This window comes from Caretta caretta, chromosome 15 (genome assembly GCF_965140235.1).
Source record: "Caretta caretta isolate rCarCar2 chromosome 15, rCarCar1.hap1, whole genome shotgun sequence".
NCBI classification, from domain to species: domain Eukaryota; kingdom Metazoa; phylum Chordata; order Testudines; family Cheloniidae; genus Caretta; species Caretta caretta.
Window position 1 is genome coordinate 32,641,574 of NC_134220.1, and position 22,518 is coordinate 32,664,091.

Sequence of the window (22,518 nt, forward strand, 5' to 3'; positions counted from 1 at the left end):
CCTCACTGACTTCTGCCACACATGATCATCCCATGGGTCATTGGCTTGCCGTGTGCCATGCACAATGAGACATGAATAGGGTGGAATGTTCTCGCCACTGGTATTGTGCACTGAGTACCATCAGCTCTCTGGTGTCGAAGGACGGCGCAGGGGCACATGCTGCCTACCTTATGGCTAGTTATTCCTTCGATATTGTAACACTCCCTCAGCTGGTTATTTATTCTTATTAATTTTCTTGTTTTGCCCTGCGACTCCAGACAGCGCACGCTCGGGGGGGAGGGGGGGAAGACACCTGAAACCGCAGGAACCTGCTCAGTGCTGCATGGCACCCGAGTGTCGCCTTGTTGCAAAATTCATGCTGCATCCGTTCCTGCTACCATCAGTGGAGCTGCACCAGGGAGGTCAGTGTAGACAGGCCTGGTAGTGCCAGCACTTCTCTGCCTTGGTGCAACAAGGGGCCTGTAGTCCTATGTTTGGCTACATGGGACTAACCCAAACTGTTCTCTGTCATATAATGTCCATTTGAGAGGGCTCTTCAGGACAGCATCCTGCTCTTTGCTTAGCACATTTTATCGGTTGTAAAATGCTAGGTTCACCTATGAATCAGACACAAAAACAAAGGTTACCATAATTGCATGGCAAAAGGCAGCAGCTCACTCGACGTGCAGGAAAGTTCCAGGAAAGGACAGGAGAGAACTTTGCAATCTCACATGCGACTAGCAACTCACTTCCTCCTCTCTGCTCTAGACCTCCCAACACCACCCTTTCCTTTACAAAGCCAAAGACTGCATTGCGGCTGCATTCAGAAGCAGAGAGAGAGATGGCCATGGGGCACCCATGGAGGTAGCTGTTAAGACAAGCATTTCCTGTTAAAAGAAAAGGATTCCTTTTCTTTTTGCGGATACAGACTAACACGGCTGCTACTCTGAAACATTTCCTGTTAAGGCAACTTACTATAAACTCCTGCTCTCTTCATGCAATGAGTTGTAATATAAATCTCACTGATACGGCTAGATAACAGAGTTTTAATTAAAAGCACCACTGCATAAAGGTATTAAATCACCTCTGGGCCACAGATGGGAGGCTGGCTAACATTTCCTACGGCCTTATTTCAAGAGGCTGCAGAACTTTGATGGTGAAGGATAGCAAACAGACCAGTAATAACTTCTGCAATTGCCACAGATGATCTCATTAGCCCCTCGTTCTCCCATGCTAAGCACTAGCTTATTCATTCTGGAACATTACTGACAGCAGCACTAGCTTGCTGGACCTAATGGCTGTTAGCTCTCACAGCTTGTGAACATTATCTTGTTGGGGGTTGTTTTCTCCTGATGGTTTATTAAGTGCTAAGTGGTTTCCTTGCTTGTTTTGAATTTGGCAACCTGTATTTCACACCCCAGTTCCTCCCCATAGATTCCCAGCCTCCAGGGCCCCATGTCCCATGTCAGGGTTGAGAACAGAAAGAGAAAGAAATAGCTTACAGCTGGCTGCTTTGCAAGCTCATGTTAAAAATAAGATCTCAGCCAGTTCCCTCCTGTGCACTTGTTTACACTGAGAGCTGGCCTGGGCGGACTCCGGCTCAGAGGGACAGAGCATGAAGTTCTTTGATCAAGAACCTTAACCCCTTACACACTGAAACAGCTCCCTGGCATGGATTCTGGCTTTCAGTTATTTCATATTCAAACCATCATCCTCAAAAATAAATGCATCCAGTACAATGCTGCATTCTGATCTAGCTGGATCCTGGCAGCTACCTCGGGGGTTCCCAAACACCTGCCAGCATGGGCCACATCTGACTAGAGACATTGTCCCTTGGATAGGATTACCATACGTTCACGTTTTCCCAGACAAAGCCAATTTTTTTTTTTGAGTCTCCATGGGGATTTTTCAATCAGGCAACGTCCAGGGTTTTTGCAGAGCAGAGGCTGCAGCTCAGAAAGAGCCCTGATTGCTCCACTTTCCAATTGGTCCTTCCCCTGCCTCTGCAGCTGCCAGATCCCACCCACCCAGCTCCTGACTCCCAACCCTGGGGAGGGGGCCCCACAGGGAAGCGCTGACTGGTGGCTGTCTCTGCGTCCAGGGCTTGCACCAGCCGCCCTGCCACTGTGACAGGGACCGACACTGCCCCCTGCCTCCAATGAGTGCCCCCACCGCAGGTACCCTCTCCCCCCACCGCCCAGTGTCCTCTTTTTGAGACCCTGTTACTCATGGACACTTTTCTTCCTGCATATTTCCACATGCCTCTGACGAAGTGGGCATTCACCCACGAAAGCTCATGCTCCAGGATGTCTGTTAGTCTAGAAGGTGCCACAGGACTCTCTGCCGCTTTTACAGACCCAGAGTAACACGGGCCCCCCCGATACTTTCCCCCCTTGTGGCCATTGCACACATCCCCGTGGCACCTACAGCAGCTGCCAAGGTGGAAGAGTAACGCTGGGAAAGCACTGACGCATTTTCAGTTTCTTTCAGTGCAGTTTAGCATCTGGAAAAAAGAGGGGTCATGGAAGAAGCGAGCCCCACATGACCTGACAGTGATCTGCAGATCCCAGGAGCGAGCCCATGGGACTCTCTCCCTCAGGAGACTGGGATTCCCCCTCTCCCCTTCAGAGCAGAGAGCAAACCTCTTCTGATCACGTCGCTTTTCCCGCTTTCCTCATATACGCACACCAGCTCCTAAACTAGGTAAGCTACTGAGGAGGGAGGAGAGCAGGGTGTTTCTATTTTTAGACATGTGAAAAGTGCTAATGTAAACCACACACCTGCTGAGGGTGGGGTTCTGTCCCATCCCGTGGCACCGAGAGATAAAGGAGTCTGCTCTGCAGCCTTAGCTAAGAGCCAGCTGGCTTTTAGCTCATGCCGTGGAGGCTCCTGCACTAAGCTCCAGAGGCCCCGGTTCGCTCCTGCTTGCCCAGGACTGGGGATTGTCGGTGTTACACTGTGGTGCTAGGACAGTCTACACACACATCATTAGGAGAGAGGAGTGTTCTGACTGTGGTGACTGGAAAACTGGAGAAACAGTGACACCACGAGAATCAAGAGCCCACCCGTGATGCCACAGAACCTGCTAAGGCTGCTACTGGCCCGAGTGTCTGACAGGCCCAGAGACGACTCTGCACCATAGGTCCCAATGCTGCTCCTCCAGGGGAAGCTAAACTAGTGCCAATAATACTGGGGAATTTGTATCGAGGTTTGCTAGTGTTGCGATGGCTTCAGAGAATGAGCACCCACCAGGGACTACCCCAGAAAAACCAGATGGGGACTCAGACTTTGTTTAAGAAATGCCAAAGTAACCCTGCCCCCCCTGCAAACCTTTTGTGAAAAAACTTTTCAGGGTCTTTATATCAAAGCAGAAAAAATAGGGGAACACGCAATTTAAAAAAATTCTTTGCATTTCCCTTTTAGAAACACATTCGTGCAGCCAAGTAATATACTTAAAATGCTGCTGCTAAACTATCATTCGCAGCAGCCCATTGCAGTGAATAAATAGTAGGGTTCCATATTCATTATAACAAAACTATGTTGCACTCCCATTACTTCCTGTAGGTTTGTTGCCATCTGGAAACTAAACAGGTGGTGTGTAGTAAAAAAAAATCCAATTTTGCATTTACCAAAATGAACCATACAAGTTACAATTTATAGCAGATATTATGCAACTTGAGCAGGCCAAAAGTCTCTCCACAGAGAATAAGATTCACACCAGTGCTGCAAGAGGAACCCGCACGGAATTCTCTACTGCTGTAGATGCATTTATAGAAAAAACTTCAGGTGCTAAAGACTATTCACACATTATAGATCCAACCCTACAAATGCTCATGCATGCGAGGGATCCCATTTACTTTAATGGAACTACTCATAGAAGAACAGGAGTACTTGTGGCACCTTAGAGACTAACCAAGTTATTTAAACATAAGCTTTCGTGAGCTACAGCTCACTTCATCGGATGCATCCACATGCATCCGATAAAGTGAGCTACAGCTCACGAAAGCTTATGCTTTAAAGCTTATGCTTTAGACACTCCTCTATCTGTCGGGTTACATGCAAATTGAGTACTGTATACTGCACAATGGATTCCTAGTTACATACTAGGCTACCAGCTAATCAAGAAATAAACAAGAGATGGCAAAAATCTACAAGAAGGAACACCCAGTCAGAGGGTGTCTGGTTTGTGAATAAAGTTCAGAAAGCCTGACAGGATATATCCAGGATTGCAAAGGGATGCCCTGGTGTCTGTCTCTCTCAGGAAGTGAGTGACACTGGACTAGTTTAGGATTGCCAACTTTCGAATTCCAGAAAACCAAACACTCTAGCCCCGCCCACTGCCCTACCCTTCCCAAGGCCCCGCCCACTTCCCTACCCTTCCCTACCTCCAGCTCACTCCAGCCGCCCCCCACGCATCACTTGCTCTCCCACCCTCGCTCACATGCTCATTTTCACTGCAAGGCCCAAACAGGCATATTTATTGTTTTGACAGATGTATTATGCTGAATTTTATTATAGGACGGTAGAGCTGGCAGCAAAATAGTCAAAAAGGGTCATTTAAAAAAGAAATTTCACAAGTGTTTCCATGATTCTTTCCATCCCATCTTCCGATTTTTCTTAACGAGCTCCATGTTTTTTGTTCACTAAAGTTATTATAATTTTATATGTGGAATTAGGACCACACCTAATCACAGCTGTAATGGGCCCATTAAAGGCCCACTCCTGAAGCCCAAATACAAATCCATAGAGCACAACCACAGAAACGCACCCCTGTCCAGATACCTATAAAAATAAACCTGTAGAAACTGACTCCTACACCTACATGTAGATACACAGGTGTATTCACGTGTACACATCTAGCATGCACTTACACAAATACTTCCACATTATATACTAGTACAATTGTTGTTTAGTGCCTAGAGACCCCAACTAAGATCAGGGTTCCAGGGCGGTAGGTGCTGGACATATACATAAAAAGAGTCTGCAACAAAGAGTTTATAATGTATCTAGACAAAGGTGAGGAGAAACGTATGATACATCTGCTCTTTTGCAATTACTAGTCAACATTCACTGTTTAATAAATACATTTCTTTTAGGGTTCCCTTCTATTTTGAAAACTCGTTATGAGACGAAGACATTTTACGTCATCAATTTTTTTGTGCACAAGCCAGCAAAAGGAATAAAAAAGTCAAAGTTAGTCTGCAAATTTTATTCACACAGTTACACACACATGCGACAATACACGCACCTCCCTACACAAAGGCCCAGTCTCTTACACACATACAATGCATGCATACACTCACCTACACGCACCCCCACCTGGGAAGGGAGGGGAGGGGAAAAGGGGGGTGTGTGTGTAGGAGAGAGGATGGGGAGGGAAAGAGGCCAAGGACAAGAGCAGGGTGGGGGTGAGAGGGAGCAGTGAAAGAGAGGAGGGGCTGTGGGGCGACGCAGAAGGCTACAGATGCGTGAGGATGTGGGGGGCACAGGGGTGTATAGGGACATAACGGGAGTGCAGCAGTATATGGAGGTGAATGGGGTGCAGGGCTGTGGGGGGTGAAGGACATGGGGATGGCGGCTCTGGGAGATGGAGAGGATGAGTGGGAGAGCACTGTAGGGGGTACAGGTCTGGGATGGGACGGTGTGGGGGACAGGGCGGGATGGGACGGATGCAGTGAGGGGGATGGGGCTGCTGTGCCGTTCCCAGCACGCGGAGACAGGGATACATGCCTTGAACTCCTGGGTGCTGGCGATGGGACGACAGACCGCGGTTTGCTGCAGGGCACAAGCCGCAGCTCGAGCCCAACCACTGGAGGAGCGCGAGAAGAGGCGTGTGCTCCACAAGCCCTCAGCCGCCGCCTGCTGGGCACGCTAGTTTGTCCCCGCCCTGCCCCGGCCAAGGGGAGCCGCACCTGTGGGCAGGGGGCAGGACAGCACATGGACCCCCTGGCCACCCAGCCCTAAGCCTAGAAGCCGGCCCTGCTGGCCACTGCCCGGAGCCGTGCAGCGAGCCCGCCAGCCCTGCTGCTTGGCGCTGCCAACTGAATACTCAGCGGTGCTGACCGGAGCTGCCGGGATCCCTTTTCAACCAGTTACTCAACTCCAGCCACGTGAATAATGTGGCCGAGTCGACGTAGCGTGGGTAGACTCACGGCAGCATCTACATCGCGCTGATCAATGGGAGAAACTCTCCTGTCCACTTACCTTACACTTCTCGTTCTGGTGGAGTACCAGAGTCAACGGGAGAGCGATCGGCAGTCGATTTAGCGGGTCTTCACTAGACCCGCTAAATTGACCCCCGGTGGATCTATCGCCGCTCATCAATCCCCCGATAAGCGGAGACAGGCCCTACAGGGGCGCATGCAGAGGGCCGCAGGGCTGGAGTGTGCCTCTTGCTAACCTGCAGAAGGCCAGCGGAGCCCGAGTGGTCTGAGGGGGGAGTCCTTGTGCTGCCTGTGATTAGTCGTGTCAAGGAGCTGAACCCTGGGCAGGCACGGACAAGGATCCCACACGCTAAGGGCAGGGGATAGTGAGGTGCCTTACAGCCCGGGAAAGTGTCCTAGTTTGCATCTAGAGGCACTGAACTCTCAGGCAGAGAGCAGAGGCTACGATTCCAAAGCCAGCATCCGCAGCACCAGGGGAAAGTTAAGAGGCCCTTAACCCTCCTGGGCCTGTGTTCTTCCGCCTTTGGAATAGTGCCTTAGATGGAAGCACTCGTCCCACATGATGGAGGAAGGATTGTCTCCTTTACATGCAGCTTGCACTGTATTCTGCAAGTAGCCATCTGACTTATGTTTTCAGGTGATATAAATTTCATCCCTGCTGATAGACGAACTGCTGCAAGCAGAATAAAATCAGCCAGAGGCTAAACTTTCCTTGCTCCAGCTGGGCTATGACCACACTTAGTTTGGTGCAGTTCCAAACACACCTACTGCCACTGGGATGGGGCTGGGAGACTGGGCAGCCTCTGACATCTAGCCAGTTCCCCTTTGATTTTGTTATCAGTACATGGTTTGTTCTCACTCTGAAAGTCACCTACTATTTTACAGGCAAACACTGTTCTTCTGTCAGCCTCGCTGGAACACCGCTTTGTTTTAATAACATGCTAAATTTCTTATGAGACACATCCACCCTCAGCTTCACCACACAGCCCTGGTCAATATGCAGGTAAACTGAGGTAAGGGCAACTGCTGTTCTGCCTGCACCTGCACTAATCTCTCCATTAGCACCACCAGGGAGCTGCACATGTGACCATAGTCTGGAGAGAAAGGGCACCAACGGTCACTACTGTTATTTGTTCTGTAGTCTAACCTGGCCCAGATAAGGTTGAGATAAACTGGTGGTAAAGCTGGTGACATTATCTACATTATCCCTCCCCCATAGTTAGAAGCACTGGTGATAGCAGCAGTGGGAATGCGTAGAACAGGTAATCGAGTGATCCATCCCTTGAAATTTTATTCTACATATTAGAATATGGGGCACCTGGCATTGGTCACTGTCGGAACACAGGATACTGGGCCAGATGGACCTTTGGTCTGACCCAGTGTGGCCGCTCTTATGGACAGACAAGAGCGAGGTGTGGTGCGAATGCTGGGTGTTCAATGACACCATAAAGTAACAATGGAAAACAGTGACTAGAGAGAAAGCAAACAGAAGGAAAAAATAGGAATGAGTCAATTATTTAGTATTTGAGCGACTGCACCTCAAAAGACATGTTCAAGTAGCCACAGCTTCTAAGCTTCTCTGTATCTTACCAACTTACTGACTGAACAAAATCCTCTTCCTGTAAAGATTCTGCTGCGCTTCCCTTCTGCCTGGACGTCACTCGTGACTTTGTTCCTTTTTCTTGCGTTATTTCTAAACACTGGAAATAATCAAAACCAAGCTAAAGAACACAATTAGTGTTGTGTGCCTCCTAGATAAGCAGAAACCGTCAGTCACACACCAGTCAGAGCAGAAGAACATGCATTTAGACAACTGGCACTCCATGTTTTGAGAAAATAGTTACCAGAACTGCTCTACAGGGAGAGCGCTGAGGTTGTGTGGTCAGTGTGGGAGCGCAGGGAGCTGGCAGGCAATGGGATACCCACAGGCAAAGCTTTTGTTCAGCGAATATATTAATAAACACTAAGTCACTCTTTCTGTTCCCCTTCCGAGTCCTGCCCCAGCTTGCTGCACAGGGCAGTTTTGCTTCTGACTGATTCGCAGGCAGTGTCAGAATGCATTAAAGGCAAACAGGGAAGCCACATGTGTTTGTTTCACTATCACAACACATGAAAACCTTTACAGGTGTGAATTTTCACTGACCTCTGCAATTCAGCAGCTCTCACTTGATCCTATTAGAACTCATTTTACTCATTCATGAGTATTCGCACAAACATTTTTTCTAGGCTTTTTAGCCCTCAAAGTGTTGGGTTCTAACAGACTAAAACCCAACTTCTGCCTTTTCTGGGCAGCTGATATAACAATGAGAGACATTTTGCCTACAGAACAGCAAGGTACTATTGAAATACCAAGTAAGATTAAAGATAGCATCATCGTCCTGGCCTACTAAAACTTCACTAGCATCTCGACTCAGACACTCCTATGGCTTCCTCAAAGACTGTTGTTGTATACACACCCTGCGTACGAGGTAGTTTAAAATGTGCTCAGAGTTTAAAGAATGCTACTGCTCTCACAATATTGGGAGCCTGTACTTCGTGGAAGGCGGAGACTTTCCTCCACCATATTACCCACAAAGTCTCGAACCCATGGATGTGCTCTGCTGCGCCAAGCTGCCTTCATCTTGAAGCAGAGTTGAATATTTCTCACTGCACAGGGTTCTTTGGACACTGACCAGGTGGAGACTGGGCTTGGATCAAAGCAAGATGATTGATGCTTAGTCCAGGCAAGGCTGAGGTGCCCGCGGCAGGCAACATGAAGTATTGAGAAGGAAACAGGTGTAATACCTGCCTGTTTAAAATAGTACATGCTGCCCACATCATGGGTATAGCGGTTCACCCATCCAACAGATTTTCTGGGCATGACTGCTCTTCGTGTCCTATTCCCACCAGCATTTAGAGGATTGTGTCCAACTTGCCAGTGCTACCCATAGTCACTTCCACCACATTTCTACCCCTACTATGTGAGGCTTTGCCTGGAGGTAACTGTCTCCATCTAGCACAGAACACAGCTGACACCTGTTGAACAGCATCACCCACATTTAACCACCACTAGGCCGAAGGCTCGACTGACTTTGTTACTTCCCCAGTGCAAGCTGAAGCTGCTGATTAATCTATACAAGACTAGCTTGGTTTGGGTTTAGTCTACCCAAGACACACTTTCTCCCCCACAATTTTGCAGCAGCAGAGACCCACCAAAGTGCCCAATCCAATAGCCCTATATTTAAAAAACGGGGTCACAGAGTTCATAGGACAAAGCCCTTAGCACTGTAATTGGATTCCCTTTGGGCTAGCAGAGCCCAGTGCTGTGCTTCACGGCATGCTCCAGGCTCATCCACTTACTGAGGCTTCTGTCAGACCAGGGCAGGGAGGTGTGAGCTGAAGAGTCTGTGTTATTTCAATCTTTATGCATACACTTAGAATGCTAGACAAGCATCTTATATCAATAAAAACAGTCATGGTCTTTGTCACCTGGCATATCACCCCACAACAGTACTGCCCACATGGCAGGTGCTGAAACACACATGGGAATATTCTCATGGCTATCCCCGCCTTACAACCCACATGAATTAGCAGCTCCTCTGAGCACACTGCTATTACTGTGACCACAGTGGTCATGGTGTCCTGCCTCCACAATATTTCTGGTGTCTAGCATTAGCACAGAATTCACTAGAACAAGGCTAGCAGCCACAGGTCAAAAGATGTCTTCAGGGGGAAGCAAAAGTGGATGGGAATCTGGGGGGCAGTGACCATGAGTTGGTTGAGTTCAGGATCCTGACACAGGGAAGAAAGGTAAGCAGCACGATACAGACCCTGGACTTCAGGAAAGCAGACTTCGACTCCCTCAGGGAACGGATGGCCAGGATCCCCTGGGGGACTAACTTGAAGGGGAAAGGAGTCCAGGAGAGCTGGCTGTATTTCAAGGAATCCCTGTTGAGGTTACAGGGACAAACCATCCCGATGAGTCGAAAGAATAGTAAATATGGCAGGCGACCAGCTTGGCTTAATGGTGAAATCTTAGCGGATCTTAAACATAAAAAAGAAGCTTACAAGAAGTGGAAGGTTGGACATATGACCAGGGAAGAGTATAAAAATATTGCTAGGGCATGTAGGAATGTTATCAGGAGGGCCAAATCGCACCTGGAGCTGCAGCTAGCCAGAGATGTCAAGAGTAACAAGAAGGGTTTCTTCAGGTATGTTGGCAACAAGAAGAAAGCCAAGGAATGTGTGGGCCCCTTACTGAATGAGGGAGGCAAACTAGTGACAGAGGATGTGGAAAAAGCTAATGTACTCAATGCTTTTTTTGCCTCTGTTTTCACTAACAAGGTCAGCTCCCAGACTGCTACGCTGGGCATCACAAAATGGGGAAGAGATGGCCAGCCCTCTGTGGAGATAGAGGTGGTTAGGGACTTTTTAGAAAAGCTGGACGTGCACAAGTCCATGGGGCCGGACGAGTTGCATCCGAGAGTGCTGAAGGAACTGGCGGCTGTGATTGCAGAGCCATTGGCCATTATCTTTGAAAACTCGTGGCGAACCGGGGAAGTCCCGGATGACTGGAAAAAGGCTAATGTAGTGCCAATCTTTAAAAAAGGGAAGAAGGAGGATCCTGGGAACTACAGGCCAGTCAGCCTCACTTCAGTCCCTGGAAAAATCATGGAGCAGGTCCTCAAAGAATCAATCCTGAAGCACTTACATGAGAGGAAAGTGATCAGGAACAGCCAGCATGGATTCACCAAGGGAAGGTCATGCCTGACTAATCTAATCGCCTTCTATGATGAGATTACTGGTTCTGTGGATGAAGGGAAAGCAGTGGATGTATTGTTTCTTGACTTTAGCAAAGCTTTTGACACGGTCTCCCACAGTATTCTTGTCAGCAAGTTCAGGAAGTATGGGCTGGATGAATGCACTACAAGGTGGGTAGAAAGCTGGCTAGATTGTTGGGCTCAACGGGTAGTGATCAATGGCTCCATGTCTAGTTGGCAGCCGGTATCAAGTGGTGTGCCCCAAGGGTCGGTCCTGGGGCCGGTTTTGTTCAATATCTTCATAAATGATCTGGAGGATGGTGTGGATTGCACTCTCAGCAAATTTGCGGATGATACTAAACTGGGAGGAGTGGTAGATACGCTGGAGGGGAGGGATAGGATACAGAAGGACCTAGACAAATTGGAGGATTGGGCCAAAAGAAATCTGATGAGGTTCAATAAGGATAAGTGCAGGGTCCTGCACTTAGGACGGAAGAACCCAATGCACAGCTACAGACTAGGGACCGAATGTCTAGGCAGCAGTTCTGCGGAAAAGGACCTAGGGGTGACAGTGGACGAGAAGCTGGATATGAGTCAGCAGTGTGCCCTTGTTGCCAAGAAGGCCAATGGCATTTTGGGATGTATAAGTAGGGGCATAGCGAGCAGATCGAGGGACGTGATCGTTCCCCTCTATTCGACATTGGTGAGGCCTCATCTGGAGTACTGTGTCCAGTTTTGGGCCCCACACTTCAAGAAGGATGTGGATAAATTGGAGAGAGTCCAGCGAAGGGCAACAAAAATGATTAGGGGTCTGGAACATATGAGTTATGAGGAGAGGCTGAGGGAGCTGGGATTGTTTAGCCTGCAGAAGAGAAGAATGAGGGGGGATTTGATAGCTGTTTTCAACTACCTGAAAGGGGGTTCCAAAGAGGATGGCTCTAGACTGTTCTCAATGGTATCAGATGACAGAACGAGGAGTAATGGTCTCAAGTTACAGTGGGGGAGGTTTAGATTGGATATTAGGAAAAACTTTTTCACTAAGAGGGTAGTGAAACACTGGAATGCGTTACCTAGGGAGGTGGTAGAATCTCCTTCCTTAGAGGTTTTTAAGGTCAGGCTTGACAAAGCCCTGGCTGGGATGATTTAACTGGGAATTGGTCCTGCTTTGAGCAGGGGGTTGGACTAGATGACCTTCTGGGGTCCCTTCCAACCCTTATATTCTATGATTCTATGATTCTATGTGTGGAGATACAATGCACTGTCCTTAGCATGAACTGGCTACTTTCTACTGCAGGCTTTAGATGGACTTTAAGGATGTGTCTATACAGGGATAAAAACTGTGGCAACGCTGCAGCTGGTCTGGGTCAGCTGACTCAGGCTCGTGGGGCTAAGAATCTCTGTGCAGATGTTTGGGCTTAGGCTAGAGCCCAAGGTCTGGGACGCTCCACCCTTGCAGCCTGAACCTGAATGTCTACACAGTGATTTTTCAACCCCAAGCACCATGAGCCTGAGTCAGCTGACCTGGGCCAGTGACAGGTTTTTTGTCCCTGTGTAGTCATATTCCCATGCCAGTCCTGATGAGGTATCAGCCTTGGAAGAGCTTAATACTGTGTCTGCTGAAGGAGTAGGGCTGTTTCCCCAGCCCCGCATCTCTATAATTTGAGAGTTTGATATGAGAGAGAAACAAAAATTAATGTCAGCCGCTTCTTCCAAAGCATGTTCATTTTCTCCATATCGCTCCTCACATGTGGAACATTCTTCCTGAACTTGGTGAAGTCACTACCCTTTCTCCTTGAAATCCCTCCTGCAGCCACTTCTGCTAGTGTGCCAATAGGAACCTGCCAACTATTGTCCATTAAAATGTAATTTAAAACAAGATGCAACAAAAGCATAAGCTCTTTTGGGCATGGAAAAGGTCTTCCTTTCCATCTGCACAAACACATAGCACTATGGGCTCCTCAGTGGACCTTTGAATGCTACTGCAATAACCTGCAGAAAACACGACTAAATCGTTAGGAGGGGGATGCTGCTGCTTTCTGTATTGAGGCTGAAGAAATTTTGGCCCTGTCCACATCAGTGACTAAACTGTTGTAGCTACTTTGAGGGGTTCCTTGGGGAGATGGAGGAAAGAAGGTTCAACATCAGGATTCAAACACATTGCTCATTTTCTACTGCAGACAGTGCCACTGTTCCCAGACAAATAATTCTGAAGGTGAACAGCAAAAAAGTATCAGTTATCAACAGAACACACAAAATACAGCACGGCAGCAACACACAGTCAGCTGACCAGTGCACTCCACAACAAACAATAACATCCCACCTAAGCAGTTACATTACTCCATTTGGATTCCAAGTAATTCCAGGCTTTACATCACCATTTGATTTTTTTTTCTTTTTCAGCTTAAATGACTGAAGAACATCAGATTTTGAACCGTCTCATACAGAGTTTCCACAGATCGAGAAAATTAAAATGACGGCAATATAAGAAAGCCACAAAGTGACATTAATGATACCTAAGACAAGACACAAAGGATATTTTATGATCAAATTTATTTAATTAAATTCCATTGACTGTTTTACTGTAGTTCACATCAGAGACTGCCAAAGTAAACTAAACATTTACATTCACTACAAAGTTCCCTCAAATTTTCATAGCTAGTCCAAAAAACAATAGAAATGATAGGGGTTCCTTTCCCTCCTCGGAATGTATTCCGGCTCCCATTGGTGAGAGCGGGAGTTACATTCCTGCACTGAAAAGAGAACTGAGCCCTTAGTTTCACAAATTTGCAAAAACCCTCCTTGTAGCAAGTTATATAAACATGGTTTAAAAGTTTTTACAAAACCAATCTTCTGCTGGTACAGAGAATAGACATCCATTTTCATTGCTAGGCGAGGAAGGATTAACTGAAGACTGACCTTGTAGCATGGACAATAGTGAGGCAATAATACAGTACAGACATACAAAAAAAAATATCCATGTCCACTTGTCTGCAGTCATTGCAGTGCCTGACCGTCATTGCAGGAGGATGGACTAGGTGGGCTTGTCATATTCCAAGCCTGATCTGCTCCCCTTGAAATCAATGAGAGTTTTGCCGCTGACTGTAAAGGAAGAGGAATCACTCCCGCTATCAGCTAATTAAATAAGCAATTATTCCCAAATGTCTGGTGTGGGGTTGAAAAACTAGACAGAGATCCTTCAGCAAACCTCGCCCTACAGAGGCTTCTGGGAGGAAACCTTACCTAACTAGTGGTCCTAAAATAAGTTGTTCCTGATTTAACAAGTATTTTGATAATATATCTATGATATGCTCCATTGCAATATTTTTCTTTAAAAAAATCATGAAGACAACTTACTATTTGAGATCTAAAAAAGGCCTTTATTATACCATCTTTCCTTTTATGTCTACTTCTAATAAATCAGAGAAAGTCGTCAGATGCTACAATTTAAACTTTCATCATATCTGAAAGTGAACATCTTTTTTAAAAGTGAATTTTCAACATGAAAAGAGCTAAAAGTCACCGTTATATTCCATTGAGCAATCTGTGTGAAATTGAGACCATTTGCATAGTTTCCAAACTAAAACTTTGAAAAAAATGATTTCAGAAATAAACGTCATTCTAGGGAAGTGCTACACCGTCAATTAAACTACACAGCCTAAAATATACTTTAAAGGCTCAATACCAGTATTGTCAGTTACTTTGTTTGAAAGCCTCCTGGAAAATTGTTCAGTTCAAACTGTTATAAATCACAAGCCATTTTTCCTTAATTTTGCCAATTTTTAATGAAGAAAACATTTGAATGTACAAAACTCCAATAAAACAGGTGATTTCTTTCAGCAAAATGGGTAAAAGTTGGGCCATTATTGTATTCCTCATTCAACAGGAAAAGTCTTCCAATTCTCACTAATAGAAAAAAATCTTCCGATTTGACTTAGATGACAATCCAGAAATAAATAGGTATAAATACATTCATAGTTCCTATTCCAAAATCACATAGGGAAAACACAAAATTGAAAATTAATTTATCTGAATTTGTTGGCTTATAATGAGACACAGGCAAATTATAGCAGAGTGATTCAAGAGGGAAATAAACAAAGGTAGGGAATAAATTGGTCCAGTACTGACATTCAGGAAACATACCAGTTAGCATAATTCTGCAGTCAATTTATCCTTTAAATGACACTACTCAGTCAATCTGTATTTGCTTCAGGTTTATAATGAAAGCAGTTTCCTTTGTATCTTTGCTGAAGATGGGTATAGTACCCTAGAGAAACTGTAACAGCCCCTCAGTATGCGTGTATGTATATATAATTATATACAGATAATCATGCATCCACACACACACATCTGTGTATCAACACTGCAAGTGACAGGTCAGATCCATCATCATTCATCATTGGCAGCACTTGTTCCTCTCACTTGGCCTTGATTACGTAACTGTAGAAAAAACAAAGGTACAATAAGTGCTAACAGTTACTCAAGTAAAATTAAAGTCTAAAAATGCAGATTTTACTAATTCTCTAAGAAAAATAGTTAGTGCAGTGCAGTCAAACCTTCATCAGCATTAAGTTGGATCATAATGTATCAGTTCAAATTTTCTAGGGAATCTTTTAGATTGGATACCAGTCTTGTGACTGGAACAGCAACTCAGACAACAAACAGTGGAAATAAATACAAAGCACTCCCACACGTTGGATCTCTGGGATTTGAAGTTAGCTGCAGATACAGGATCCACCATTAAAAGCATGTGAGAAAATGCTCAGAGTAGGAAATATGAACATTAAGGTACTGGGTGTGAATATAAAGGTTTGGACTTCTGAGGAAATTAGTCCCTAGTGGCAGCATTTTAGGGATTTTTTTTCTTGAACTGGGAAACAGACTGGTGTCCCCTCCACACACCCATTTCGATTGTACAGGTTTCTATATGCAGTTATATTTTCTTTAACCACAGAGAGGGTCTCATAGAGCAGCACAGCGTCACTTTGTCCAGGAAGCCTCTTGCAGGCTTTGGAGTCTAAGTGTCCTGGAGCCAAAGCACACGTCAGGAGACAAACTGTGGAGCCTGCACTGTGAGCCTTTGCACCAGACAAGCGTAAGTATGATGAGACAGCTAGCTTGCACCACAATTACAGCATCCTGCTGACTGAACTGAGCATGTGCCCAGAGCCCATCATGATGCCAAAAGCATGCTGAAGGTCTCAAATGAATCCTCGCCCTGGGGGTGTGGTCCTGCTGTTGATTTTGTCAAAGCAGGGGCAGCAGCAGGGGTTCAGTCCCAAGAAGGAAACTGGCTACACTGCCTTAGAATATTTTTTCCACCAGTAACTCCCATCACCAGAAAGGATTCCTCCTTTTTCTCCCAGGAGTTCACTTACACAGCTTGATTTTGCCTCTGAACCTACAGAGGATTCCTCTAGACGTCAGCAGCCACTGTGCCTCGAACGGAACCCTTCTTACGCATCTAAATGTAAAATAAAACTGTAAGCTATCAAATAAAGACCCTGTCATGAGGTTATTAGGAGAGAGCTAAATGTCTCCGAGCCAGTCTCGGATCCCGCTGCAGGTGTGAGCTGGCAGGATGTAAGGGGCACTCTGTAGGCCAGGAAAGTCGGAGTGAGCAATGTAGAGCTGCCGTAAAGGGAGGCAGCCCCTCAATTCCTAAGAGCCACCTGAAGCCTATACCAAACTGCTTGAAGCACACAGCACCTGCACTGCTGCTCAGGGCTGATAGGGAGCACAGTCTTGGCAGTTTCAAGCCGCTTCCTTCTTATGCTCTGATTAGGATCCACTCTGTCCAGCAGTCAGCCGATGGAGAGCGCGTAATATGACAGAAGCGCTCTGGGTTGTCCACAGAGTCAGACCACATAAGGAGAGCAATCATACAGAAGAGTGAAATAGAGGTAAATGCAGAAAAATTGTGAACAGGATGTGAGGCGAGACTAGAAGCCCACTGAACAGGGATGACAAGAGGCATCCAGGAAGCAGCAAACAATGGATAGTAAAGGAAACAAAGTGACAAAATGAAAACAGATCCAGATGAGGAACTGGAGAACCAAAATACCTGGCAACATAAAGGAGCAGAGAATCTAATGAAGTAAAGAAAAGTAACACCAAAAATGAAAAAGGAGAAAAGATTTTAAAGAAAGCAAATAGTAATAGAAAGCAACACAAGAGAATGCAAAACTGCCAACCCAATTAGACACTGGGCTGTTTCCTGCAATTGTTTCTTTGTAACATAAAACTGCAGACACCCGTGAGCTCCTGGACTATATCACCAGAGAAGCTGAATACTGCTCAAGGCTGGAAGTGCAAGGACATTCCTATCATGCTGAGCATCTCATCACTGAGCCCCCTTCTCTCCGGAGGTCCAAGCCCATAATAGTAAACGTCAGCCTTGAAGTATTTGAGATTTAGTGAAAGTTACCATTTACCACAATATTTCAGCAAGTGGCTAGTTAAATGTGGCATGGGGAAAGCAGAAATACTTTTGGGATAAAATTAAAAGGGATGTTCAACTTTATCGTGGGTGACCCAATGCGTGGTTACACTTTGCCCTTAAGTTATTGTCCCTCATGAGGATACCCCATCACAAAAAATCTTCTTGGAATGTGTGTTTTATAGGTGCCTGCAGATACCTCTATTACGTTAGTAAAGAAAAAGCAGTAAGAGTATTTCTAACAGCAGGAGCCAACCCTCTCTACGTGGCCCACAAGATATTCCAGCTACAAGACCACATGTTTTTTAAACAGTCACCAGAGTACACATTTGAAAAAAAGTGATTTAGTAAGTTATGAGGAGCTTTAAATCTACTAAATCTTGAGAAACAAAAGCATCTGCTTTATTCTGCAAAGAATGAAAGGGGAAGTAAAAGACAGTTTCCAGGACAGACACAATCCTTAAAAAAAGGATGAAGTTAGGAGTTATACCCTGAAAACAAGAAAACCAGGTTTAACTTCAGCATGGCAGATAAGAGCTAAGGCACAGCAAATATTTTAGGGATTAAAGTATTTGCTAGCAGAGTGACAACGTGAAAGTAGTTACATGGCAGTGAACACAAACAGAAAAGTTTCTGGTAATTTCTCATTAGTTCATGTTCTTTTATTCCCAGTTAGAGGAAAATCTTCACAAACTAGCATGTACTTCTGGAAGTAAAAGATCAGAGAGCACATTCTATTTATGTGAAACATTTGTGAATCTGAACATTTGATTTTTGAGATCACTTTTGCAAAGTCAAAAAAGCACTTACTCAGCTGTGAGATATGGATCAACGGGTAACCTCCTCCACAAAGACAAGCATCTACAATCCATGCAGACACAAAAAGGGGAAGGTTTAGGGAAGTTTTCCATGATCTGAGGCTTGTCCTACACATACCTGCAGTGTGCACACCTCATACTATATTTCCTTCTTTCTCAGAGAAACTGGATGATGTCTGGCCCATACCAGATCAGGAACTGAGGTGGTTAAAAAAAAAGAAAAAGAAAAGAACCCTTCTGATGAACTCCTTACAGATAGGAAACCGCTCTTCCTCTTTCACAGATCCCTACTGATGGAACAGTTTCCCAAACTGGTCAGTCTGGGATAAAGCGGGAGTACAAGGGGAACTTTAACTATTTCCAAAAGAAATAATTTCTGATGTAGAGAGGTCCTTCCATAACAAGCATCCACTTTCATATTGGCATCTAGGCAGGAGTGTTCATAAGGGGAGGGAGAGATCCATCTTATTCCAGAAAGTGTTTCTGGGATCTGCCAAAGCAGCCCCTTCCTTTGCCTTACTTGAAGAGGAAGGACATTTTGCACCCAGCTATGTTGATAAAACAGCCAGCAAGTTTATTTTCCCTTGGCTTAAAAGTTAGGAAATATGGGACGGCATTTTGAAACAGAGTAAACCGACGAATACATTTCTTCCACCCACTCCCTCTAGGGGGTCAGTAAATGGGGCATTTTGCCCCTCAAAGGCAAAACAGATGCATCTCACATTGCAAATATACAGTTGAACATTGTCCGAGTAACCATGCATAATGCTTTTGAGCCATCTTGACTGTGGTATTTTGCTTGAAAAAAGCTTATTACTGAGAGCCATTATTGGTCATGTGGCCTTTGGAAACTGCCTCTGGCCTTGGCTGTCTGATAGTCTCTCCATATTTTGTCCTGAAGGTGGTTGGATTTGTTGCTATCTACAGGTCTGTGACTAGGAAATTCCAGTCATCCTGTATTATACTAGTGCTAACTCTTAAAAGCAAAGTCAGGCATCTAAGATGGCTCAGGAATACAGCAGGCGCTTAACTACTAAAAGTAATCAAGGCAATACCCAATTCCGTGATCTGAAAAAAGTCTAGCAAACCCTTGGTCAATTGGGGAAATGGAATTGGCCATTCTGAAACCAATGATCTGTATTTATCCAAAAAAAGTCAAAATATTTTGACAGAGACATTTCTCAGCATTAGGTGGTCACGTACTGTACTTGGCATTCCATATGGCTAAGACATACAAGACTGTGCCCATCCAATGGTCCAAGAATCAAGTGTCTTGTAAGGGCGAGCAGAGTGAAGGATATCTGGCCTTTTCTTAAGAGCTGATCAAAGCCGTTCTCAGGGACTCCTGTGCTAAAAGACTGATTCCTACAACCTCTCCAGTCTCCAGAGCAGAGCCTGTTCAAACTCCCAGGTAAGGAGGGTTTGGTGGGCTCAAGTTCATGGGGATGAGCAGAAACATCTCTATTCCTCCTCAAACATTTCCACACAATGCAAACAGCAATGTACAAGGTTGATCTAGCCACACGTGCCCAGGGTAACACTGTGGATGCGAGAGTCAGAGGTAGCGTTCGGATCAATAGCAAAGCAGGTTTGCTTGACCTGAGCCACGGTTTGTACTGGAGAAGAACTAGTATTAATAGCAGTACGGGTCTGTGGTGAGAAAGCCAGGCTGTTTCAGGGTCTGTGGCAGACCAAATGCGTTGAAGTCTCACAGCTCATTACTCTAAATATTTGAGCAGAACCAGAGTGCTAGGAGGAAGACCGCAAGCCACATGGGTGCTGGGCAGTAAGGCGGTCAGCAAGCACCTTACAAAGTTCAAACTGTAGCTTTGGCAGATGCTAAAAAATCTGAATGAGGCTCAGAATTTACAGAGAAAGGCTCACAGTGGGAGAACCACACCCTGAAAAATGACTTTGCAGCAGAAAGGTCCTTTCCTAGCTTGTTGTGTTCCTCAGCATCTGAAAGAAGAGGAATAAAACTGCTTGAAGGATGAGACTTCTTTCAGACACCTCTGGGACCATACAGACAGGTCAGACTATGAGCATTCATAGCCTCCAAGACACGGAGGGAGGCAACACCCAGTGCTTGTTAATTCTCTGATGACAGATTTTTTTTTAGGGATGGGTTTCTCAAGGTCTATCACGCTCATCAAGACAAGTCAAAGTGTCCTCATGTGACAAACTCACTTCAAGACACGTTTGAAGGGAAAAATAATCAACTCTAATTATAACTTGAAAACTGAACAAAACAAGACGCTTACGATGCAGAAGTGAGGTGACAGCTTCAAGGTCTGACTGACAAGTGGTAAAAAGGGAGCTGTGGGATTGCGTGCACTAGGTATATAATACAAAGATTAAAGAGATGCTCAGTGCAGGCATTCAAGACATGGGATACTTACCAGAAACATTTACATTTCAACAACTCCTGGCTCTTTGCAGCATGGTATGCAGTAGCTCCACGAGTGTGGCTCTGTGGAGGAGATCCAGTGAAGAGCGTAGCATTTATCAGCGTTATCCCATAGCACACAGGGTTGGACAAATGGACACAAGCAATTTATTTAGCCTTCTTTGATTCTTATACAGCCCCAACTACCATAGACTGTACATTTAAAAAACAGCCCTCAAAGCATTCTTACCGCTTCCAGCTCTCGTTGGGTTTCATCCTCCATTCTCCTGATGTCTTCCATAGTCAGATCAATCCACTTGTCAATCCAACAAAACAGCTGGCGATGGAAGTTGGTAAATATCCTCTTTTCTTGCTTTAAGGAAACAAAGCAGCATTAGAAAATATGCTCATGATTTATCAAAAATGTCCAAAGGAGAATTGTGTTAAATTTTAAAGGCTGTTGCAGCTATATAATCACATGCTCTTTATTTCACAATAGCACTATCCAGCCTCCCCAGACTCTTGGGTTTAAGTTAAAAATTTCACATCTCTTCTCTGCCTCTCAACAAGGAAAATGAAATGCACTTTGTAATCACTATTTGTTCTTAGAAAAAAGTTTGGCAATTTTGTTACTTGGAAAGGTTGTGGACGCATCCCCCAAAATACATTTACTTCACTGAATCTGATCCTAGACAGAATATACATACCACACAGGAACTAAAACACTAATGCATGAGCTACACAAGGGACAGAATCCACTTTAAAAAAACCCCAAAGCTCAGTACAAGCTCAGGAATAAAAATATCTGTGGTAAAGTGAGAGGAAGAAGAAAATGGCACTGGGAATTCAGTAGGTGGCACACTTACACTCCCAGCCTCCTCCCTTCCTCTCTTGTATTAGAGCTGAATTATGTCCCAGTATGGTGCAAGGAACAATTGGCAGCTTCAAAGGACATCTTTAAGAGACTTAACCGTGCACACGTAAGTCAAATCAAGGATCCCTTGGCACCTTTTCTTAGGAGTTAGAGGGGTTAGCCTTTATGTCCTGACCAGTTCCAATTTGGGTATTTCCATCTGTCTGCTATATTTAAGGTACCTGGTGATTTCCTTTGGATAGTGCATTCCTGCCAATCCTAAACCATTTGTAGCATTGCTCTGTTAAAGAGCTGTAACTGTCCAACTCAAAAGTGGCTGTAGCAATTCCTGTACAGTTTGTAGGGCTGTGAGATCTTTCAAGTTGCAAAGTAAGATACTGTTCTCATATCAATGACACAAACTTTGCTCACTGTAGAATTGCCGACCCCGCTTCTTAACTTGCTAGAATTACATGGATAGGTATAGTTCTGTGTTGTACCACACACACACACACACACACACACACACACACACAGAGTAGTGAACTACTCAAGGTTGCAACCCAAAGTTCTCTCACAGAATGTTTTGTCACCTCATTGATACTCCCTCCACCCCCCAGACTGTGGATCACTCTGGTCACGACGTTAGGTACATATAACACAAACAGTAGGCTCCTAAGAGCACTGCCTTAGTGTTATCTGTAAACGCCATGCACACATGTGGTACCATGTAAACAGTAATTACTCATGGGATTTTTTCTACTCTTATCCTTTGGGATGCTTCATTCTGGAGAAACTATGCTGATTACGTAAAGCAGGGTTATGGCTACTGCCAATAAATGAAAACAGAGTCAGACTAACTCTCTGTGAAGGAGAGTGGACTGACTTGAGTTAGTGATGGAAAGAACACAATGCGTTAGAATGTAAGCGATGAGGCCATGTATCAGGGAATCAGTTTTGGATCTTCTGCTTGGTTTATCCTCTTGTATTTTTTGGTTTGCAATCTGACATGTGCAGCTCCTCTTTCTGGGAGAGCGAACAACTCAAGTACAAGCCTAAAGCAAGTGTGGTCCCAGCATCTTTTGGTCCTTACTAGGTGTCACTGCTATCATGGGCTACTCCATCTTCCTTGTTTCACTCCAA

At 45.3% G+C, this 22,518-nt stretch overlaps 1 protein-coding gene across 1 annotated transcript in view; it reads right to left on the minus strand.

Moving 5' to 3' along the window:
- Positions 1 to 13,415: 13,415 nt before the first annotated feature.
- PITPNB (phosphatidylinositol transfer protein beta) overlaps positions 13,416 to 22,518 on the minus strand; it is an 80,831-nt gene continuing 71,728 nt past the window's right edge. Inside the window, exons 10-11 of the mRNA XM_048821556.2 lie at positions 20,773 to 20,895; positions 13,416 to 15,319 (exon numbers count right to left, since the gene is read on the minus strand). Coding sequence (XP_048677513.1) covers positions 15,269 to 15,319; positions 20,773 to 20,895 — 174 coding nt within the window. The 3' untranslated portion in view covers positions 13,416 to 15,268. The remainder of the gene's footprint in view (positions 15,320 to 20,772; positions 20,896 to 22,518) is intronic.